At 67.7% G+C, this 7,945-nt stretch overlaps 1 protein-coding gene across 1 annotated transcript; it reads right to left on the reverse strand.

Annotated features, from left to right (window-relative positions):
• Window positions 1-4,334: 4,334 nt before the first annotated feature.
• RTN4R (reticulon 4 receptor) lies at window positions 4,335-7,669 on the reverse strand. The gene is made up of 2 exons (XM_068990339.1): window positions 7,648-7,669; window positions 4,335-5,734 (listed from the first exon to the last, which is right to left on the reverse strand). Exons 1-2 carry the CDS (start codon window positions 7,667-7,669, stop codon window positions 4,335-4,337), a joined length of 1,422 nt encoding a protein of 473 aa, XP_068846440.1.
• Window positions 7,670-7,945: the final 276 nt, after the last annotated feature.

Below are 7,945 nucleotides of genomic sequence, written 5' to 3' on the forward strand. Positions count from 1 at the left end.
CAGGGTCCCTGGGGTGGGAGGATAGGAGTCAGGAACGGGGGTGGGTGAGAGCCTGGAGGTGGCCAGCTGCGGCTGCAGCTGCTCCTGGGGGGCAGAGGGGCCCCTCGGGGGGCTCAGCCATGAAGCCCCCCTTGGTTCTCAGAGGCCTTGGTGGTCCCGAGGTGGACCCCCCCGCACCAAGCTCCCGAGGCCCAGAGACCCCTCCGACTCAGCACAACAGCTGCGTCCTGGAAGCCCCTGGCAGACCTGCATCCACCCCACTGTTCGTCTCTGTTTCATCATTTTTCACAAATAGTTGTGTGCGCCGTGCGGCCCCTGACCTGGGGTCGCTGGCTCCCATCCCCAGACCCTCTTGGGGGGCTGGCCTTGTTTCCCCTGCCCAGCCTTGGTCACCCCACGTGGTTCCCATCACCGTTCCTCTGTCCCCGGTGAGCGCCCTCGCAGCCTGGGCCCACGCCAGAGGAGAGGGTCTGCCTCCCCATCCTCCCTGCCTGAGATGGATGCTCCGTTATGGCCCACAAATCTCTGCACTGCCCTTTGTGACAACAGATCAGAGCCTCCTGCCCCCTGAGTTGTTAGCGGCGGGTTTAATTAGCAATCTCCACAGAGCAGGGGCCAGGGCCCCAGGCCTCTCCTGGGGGGGCCACGGGGCTCACCCTGGGGGGCTTCCGCAGGCCAGACTGCACAGCTGGCCTCCCCTCGCCCATCCCAGGCAGCCAAAGGGGCAGATGCCCGAAGTCCAGTCGCACCCCTGCTGGCCCCCAGCTCTCAGCCTGGGAAACGCCAGCATGAAGGACCCCAGGCCTCCCACAGGGGCTGTAGACTGGGTGTCCATCTACTTCCTGTTGCCCGGCTTGGGGTGCCGTTGGCTGCAGGAAGAAAGGGATGCTTGGTGGGTGCTCCAGCTGCGGCCCCAGCAGCCCCACTGTGGCCTGCACAGCCCGGGAATCCAAATGAGAGCTCTGAAGGCCCAGAAGACAGGCCTGTGGGGTTGGGGGGGTGTCTGCTGGGGGGACAGCTCGCAGATGGTGTGGCCGGAATGGGCTGCCCACCCTCTGTTGGGGGCTGCAGCCGTCTCAGCGGCCCAGGAGTCAGTCCTTCTGGTGCTGGCTCAGCCTGGGCCACCCTCACAGAGGTTCCATGAGTGACAGGGACCCTGCTGTGGGGGTTTACTCATTTCTGGTGACAGGAGGGAAACCGAGGGCCAGTGAGGTGTGCTGACCTGCCCCAGCCCAGGCCCCACGTCTGGACCTCCTGGACCCTTGGGTCTGGGCCCTGTGGTGCCTTCCAGGACCTCCACGACCACCTGGCTGGGGAGGGATAAGCTTCCCCAGCCCTCTGGGATCCAGAGGGATCCCAGAGGGCTTCCTGGAGGAGGGGGTAATGTCAGAATTGAGTGTTGACATGAACAGAGGGTGCAGGGAGGAGGACCCCCCGGTGCTGCTGTCTGGGCACTGGGTGGGCAGCAGTGGGGAACTACACCCCCCAGGGTTCCAGCTTGGCCACGCGGGGAGGGCTGCGTCTGGGATGCTGTTGTCGCCACCCCCCCAGGACAAGCACAGGGTGGGCCGGGCGTGCAGGGCTCCAGGGTAGCCTCAGGGCAGCGTGTGGGGGCAGAGAGGCTCTGTGGGGCCAAGGCAGGACCAGGTTACCCTGCCTGTAGAGGGCAGCCGCCCTGCAGCCCCGGGGCCCAGCTTACCTGCCAACAAACGCTTCTTTCCCGTCGAGGTGCTCCTGACATGTTCTCCGTCTCCGTGGACATCGGTCCACCATCAGCTGCTGAACGTTCTACCGCTTCTATTCTCTCAGAACTAATTCAAGGGTTATCCTGATGTTTCTTCCAATTACTGTGCGGAGCCCCGGGCACCAGACAGATGGGGGCGGGTGCTTGTGTCCTTCCCAGGTCCCGAGCTCGTGGCCGGCGGAGAGGGGACCCCCGGGAGCGGCCCAGCCTGAGCCCAGCCCCCGAGAGGGCCGCTCATCTCCCACCGCCCCTGCCAGCCCAGGCCCCGGGGGCCGCCCTGCCCTGACCACTCCGGGTGGGGACGGGAAGGGCTGTGAGCCACGAGGGGCCCGTGCGCCATCGCCCTGTGGCTGGCCTGCCACCCCTGGATGAGGGCCAGGAGCGCCCTGGCAAACCAGCAGCCAGCCTGGGGCGGTGGACACTTCGTGCTGTTCTCGCGGCCTGAGTCGGCTCCCTACCTGGCTCCCAGTGTCCAGTGGGCCTGACCCCCGGGGACCCGGTGACGGGCGGGGGTCCAGGCTGGGTGGGACACGCAGGAGCTGAGCCTGCTGCCCCGGGCCCAGCGCCAGCTGGTGATGTCATTGCTTCCTGGGCTGTAAATATCACCCAAACTCACAACTCCCAAATTGTCCTCCAGCCCGGGCCCCTCTCCTGAGCTCAGCCTGCACAGCCCACGCGACACCCCCGCCCAGATGTCTCCTAGGCCTTGACAACGGAGGCCGCTCCTCCAGGCACCCCCGCCTCGGGTGCAGGCTGCTCAGCACCAGGGCCAGGAGCCCTGCCCACCGCTGCCTTCTGCTGGGTCCGGCTCAAACATGCCCATCCCTCTTGGGCCCCATCTGACCTGGGCCTGGCCAGACCTGTGTGCCCACCCACGAGTCTCCACTGTGCTCGCAGCGGCCAGATGGGCTTTTTCGGGAAATCAGAACGGGCACAAAGTCCGCGAGACCACACCCCCGCCCCCAGTCCACCAGCTTCACCCTCGGAGGCCTGGCTAGCCCTGTCCCGGTTCCCTGCTCGCTGTGGCCTGGGTTTCTCTGTCCTGGGGGCTGGGAGGAGCCCCCACCTGAGGGTCAGCTGGTGGGAACAGACGTAGTCAGCCTTAGGAGTGCCCCAAGGGCAGACAGGTGCCTCTCAGTGAGAAGCAGTGTCCACCCCATCCCAGGAGGTGTGTGAGGCGAGGAGCCCAGGTGTGCCTCCAAGCTCTGTGCAGGTGGGCACCTGCAGTTTCCTAGCCACCAGGAAGGTGGTGGGAAGACCCAGCCGTGCAGGGGAAGGGGCCGGACCTGACAGACAGAGATCCCCTCCCCACAGCAGCCCGATTCTGCTCTGGGCCTGGGCAGGGGTGGGGGTCTGAGCCCCCATGAGGGGCGCGGAGGGCCTGGGAGGGGGAGTGGGGGCTGGTTGCTGAGCACACCCGGTTCGCTGCCCCTCCCCTGGGCTCTGGAGCCCCAGCAGTGCCCACAGGCAGCCAGCTGGCTCCACGGCAACGCTCGCCACCCGCCACCCCCCACCCCCACCCCAGCGGACTGTGTTCTTCCCTCCTCGGCTCCCCAGGCCCCGCCCCTGGGGGAGGGTGGGGTGGCCACATGGCTTCTCCAGTTCCAGTCCTTTCGTCCAGGTTTTGGAAAAACGTGCGTGTTGATATTTTTGCCTGTGCTGCGTGTGAGCACATGTGCGTGTGCATATGTGTGCACACGTGTGGGCCCTGCCCGGCCTGTGAGTGCACGCGTGTACAGAATGGTGTGGGCGTGTGGAGCACAGGCCCGGCTCCGGCTCTGCCATCAGCCCCCAGACCCAGGGGTGAGGGCAGCACACAGCCCCTGCGGGCCTCTCTCGGCCTAGGGCTCCGTCAGGGCCACCCGAGCCTACCTGCAGGGTCCTCTGGGGCCCCCCAACCCACATGGGAGCTGGTGGGGGCAGCCAAGTGGTGCTGGGAGGCCGGGACCGCTAGGGACTCCGTGCAACCCCAGAGCAGATGGCCCCACAGAGGCAGCCTCGTCTTGCTGGGCGTGGTCTGCGCTGGAGACACTGCTGTCAGGGCAGCCGGGAGGGAGGGGGCCAAGGCACATGGGGGTCGGCCTTAAGGCCAGCGGGGCTGGGAGGGGCGGCAGCCGGAGCGCTCCAGGTCCCTGCAGGCACAAGCTGGGCTGAAAGGGGCCTTGCTGCCCACCCAGGCCACAGCACCTGCAGCAGGTCCCCCCCCCCCCACCTTCCTGGGCCTCTGGGTGCCGTGAAGGGGGCGGGGCGGCACTTCCCTGCTCACCCCTCTCCCCTGGCTCACAGCACCCCCTAGCCTAAGAGGCCACAGCTTACGAAAAGAGCTCTTTATTCCACATCGTCCAGTATTTTTACACAAGTAAAATAAAATGCATATCTCTATATACTGCGTTCCGGGCGGGAGGCGGCGTTCTGGAACAAACGCCCCGCCGTGCCCTGTAAACATGACGGGTGGAGATGGGGAGGGCAGGCAGGCGGACGGTGGGCAGCGCCGCTAGGGAGGGCGGGCGGCCGGCTGGCTGGTGGTGCGAGGGGACCCCGTATGTACACACACCCAGCTGCTGAGTGAGGCCTTGCGCTCGGGGGCCAGTCAACAGCGCCCGAGCACCGTCCACAGCACCAGCGCCAGAGCCAGGGGGACGAGGCCGCAGGCGAGGCCGGGTGGGGCGCCTGAGCCCTCCACCCCGCCGCTCCCGCTGCCCCCACCGCTCGCCTGGCCCAGACGGCACTGGCTGCGCGTGCGGTTCTTGCGGGAACAGCCCGGCCGCCTTCGCGGGCCCGTGGTGGGGGAGCCCGGGGGCTGAGAACCCTCAGGCTGCACCGCGGTCAGCGGGGGCTCCGCCGAGCCCGGCAGGGTCCCGAAGGGCGAGTCGTTGATGTGCCGGGGGCCAGAGCGGTTGCCCGGTGCGCTGTCGCCGGGTGGGACTCGTCCCTTGAGAGCGTTGCCGGCCGAGGCGGGCCTCCCAGCCTCCAGCACCGAGGCCTTGTCCACGGCGTCCGGCTGGCAGCACTTGGGCAGCCCCAGAGGCTCCTCGTCGGCAGGCCCGCCGGTCCAGATGGGAGGGGCCGGCCGCGAGGCCACGGCGCAACCCTCCAGATCGGTGGCGGCCAAGCGCTTGAGGTCACGGCCGGCCAGGCGCGCGGGCAGGCTGCAGGGCAGCTCTGACGAGGAGCCGCGGAACTGCTGCAGCCAGGCCCAGAGCGGGCGCGCCCGGCAATCGCACACCCAGGGGTTGTCATTGAGCCGCAGGTACTGCAGGGACCTCAGGGGCGCCAGGGCCTCCGCGGGCAACGCGGAGAGGTTGTTGGCAAACAGGTAAAGCGTCATGAGGCGGCCGAGGTCCCGGAAGGCGTGCGGGTGCACGCGCGCCACGCGGTTCTGGTGCAGCAGAAGGCGGTCGAGGCTGTGCAGGCCGCGGAAGGCGCGCTCGGGCACGCTGGGGATGCGGTTGCCGTGCAGGAAGAGGTGCGTGAGGTTGCCCAGGTCGCTGAAGGCGTCGTCGGGAAGTGCCTGCAGCCCGTTGTCCTGCAGGTAGAGGTACTGCAGGGCGGCCAGGCCGCGGAACAGGCCGGGGCCCAGCTCCCGCAGGCCGCAGCGGTCCAGGTGCAGCGTGTGTAGCCGGCCCAGGCCCCGGAACGTGGCGGGGTCCACGGCCCGCAGCTGCGCGTTGTCGCTGAGGTCCAGCTGCTCCAGGAGCGCCAGGCCGGAGAAGGCGGCCGCGTCGATGTGGGCCAGCGCGTTTGAATGCAACCACAGGATGGTGAGGTTGCGGCAGGCGCGGAAGCCGGCGGCGGGCACGTACGCAATGCGGTTGCCGTGCAGGAAGACTCGCTGGCTGGCGGCCGGGATGTCGGCGGGCACAGCCTGCAGACCCTGCTGCGGGCAGCTGGTGGTCACCTTGGGTTCGCTGTAGCACACGCAGGCACCTGGGCAGGGCGCCGCCACCCTCCACGCCTGCAGCCACAGCACCCAGGCCAGCAGCTGGCTTCCTGTGGGCAGAGGGGAGGGCGGTGAGGGGGGGCGGAGGGGCCAGCGTTTGCAGGAGGGATTCCGTCCCTGTGAGTGGGCGGGGCCCTGTTGGGTCTGGGCTTGCAGGAGGGGCTCCGCCCCGGGACCTCTAGTGCGAGGATCCTCGCCCCACCCGCCATGAGGAAGCTGCTGCACCCCCAAACCCGCTAGGGGTCTCAAGCTCTGCGGGAAATCTTGACTGCCGCCTGGGACTCAAATACACGAGCTGCCACGCCGCAGCCACCACTTGGGGTTCACGGGAAGGCCTCCTGGGATGGACACTCACACCTGCAGATGCCAGACAGCCCGTGGGCCTGTGCGCAGTCCTGGCACCAGCAGCTCACAGGCCAGGCGGGGAGAGAAGCCCCTGGCAAACACTGGTGCACCAGGTGGGCCCCACTCGCCGCGAGCCCGGGGCTACCGCTCATGTCCAGGCCTGTCTTCTGACAGCTTCTGCAGCAGCACCACCCACCCCAACAAGGTCCTTACAGGCTGCAGGAAGGGTGGGGCTGTGACCCAGAGCCCCTGGAGCCAAGGCCTGTCTGGATTCCAAGGGGGCCTCACCACCTAGGGAGCTGGGAGCTGCAGCCCCTCAGCCCTCAGCTGGGGTCTGGTCCCACAGCCGGACCCAGGAACCTGCTCCACCAGCCCCTGGATCAGGAGCCCCGAGGGCAGGGGCAGGGGGCAGGCAGGTCCAGGACTGGGGGTGCTGCAGCCCTGCCCGAGAGCCCCTCCCGAGAGCCCCTCCAGGCAGGCATGCTTCCAGGTGAACCTCCGGCCGCCTCCTCCCCTCCGCCTCATTTTCTGCTCCGTCTCCTTCCCAGGCGAGGAGCTAACTCCAGTCCAGCGGCCCCCAAGCCTCCCGCCCAGACACTCTCCCAGGGGTTCCGCCCTAGCCAAGGGGGTGCAGCTCCCCTCTTCCCTCCCCCATCGCGGGGCCTCACCCAAGACCTGGAGTGGGTGGGAGAGCGCTCCTGGGTGCTGTCCCCAGGCTGGGCTCACCGGTAGGGTCACATGCCCAGCACTGGGCTCCCTGCCTGTCACCCCACCGTTAGAGCCTCTGCTTTGAATGCAGAGGTTCTTTCTGCCTCGGGAGTGAGTCTATTAAAATGTGAATCCCCCTGGGAGGGTTACGGCTTATCAGCTAACACTTGAGTTATCAGCTAACACCTTCGTTGACAGCTAACACCTGCACTGACAGCTAACACCTTCCTTGGCAGCTAGCTAAGAGCAGGATTCTGCAGACCCAGGGCCAGCAAAGTGCTGGGGTTGAAGCCGGGAAGGAGAAAGGAGAGGACCACGGGCCAGCTTCCCCCACCCAGGACTGTGACCTTGGGCTCCCACCCCTTCCTGGGTCCTCTCTGCCTGGGCAGGTGCCGACGCCTGCCCCAAGCCCAGAGGCCCAGCAGGCCGGGTGTGTCCCCTGGGGCTGGTCCGTTTGTTGGCTGCTGGGGACACGGAAGCCCCAGGCCCACCCCCTGCAAGCCCTGGATGCCCCTCCCTGGCTGGCAGCACACAGGAGGTCACCGGGTGGCATCTCAGCTGGCATCCCCTCCCTACTGTCTCCTTCCAGGCCCCCTTTGGGAGGCAGGGCCCGGTGAAGCCAGCTCCGGGGCCTCTCACTGCTGTTACCGCAGAATGTGCCTGTGCTATAAAAACGGTACTTCCTGTTCCTAAAACCCTGTGGCAGAGGACTCTCTGGGGTGGGGGCCAGGCGGGGGGCAGGTCCTCCTCATCAGGCCGGACTCTGGACCTCACCACCACGGCTGGGCCGCCGGCGTGACCAACCCGCCGCATGCCTGCCGACTGAGATTTGTTACCCTCGCCCCCTGACCCGGGGCTCCCAGGCCGGCAGCCATGGTCTGTGAAGTTGTCTGGGTTGAGGTCGGCTCACCACCAGAACTGGCCGTCCCCATGAGGGGCCTCCAGAGGACCACAGGCCACGGGCCACGTGTCTGGGCCCTGCCAGGAGGCAGGCATCAGGCACACAGACATGGCTCCCCTCGCCCAGCCGGCGGCTTTTTGGAAACCAACTTCTGAGGGTCAGTCCCTCTGCACGGGCCCTGCTGTCAGCACAGCGGCCGGCGGTGGGCCCGCTCCTCGCCTCAGCCGCGGTAATTGGCTCTGGCCTGGCCCCCTTGGGGCCTGCCCGCTGGTCTCCATGGCAACCCCTCTGCTGAGCAAGCAGAGGG

This window comes from Capricornis sumatraensis, chromosome 17, assembly GCF_032405125.1.
Source record: "Capricornis sumatraensis isolate serow.1 chromosome 17, serow.2, whole genome shotgun sequence".
In the NCBI taxonomy this organism is placed as follows: Eukaryota; Metazoa; Chordata; class Mammalia; order Artiodactyla; family Bovidae; genus Capricornis; species Capricornis sumatraensis.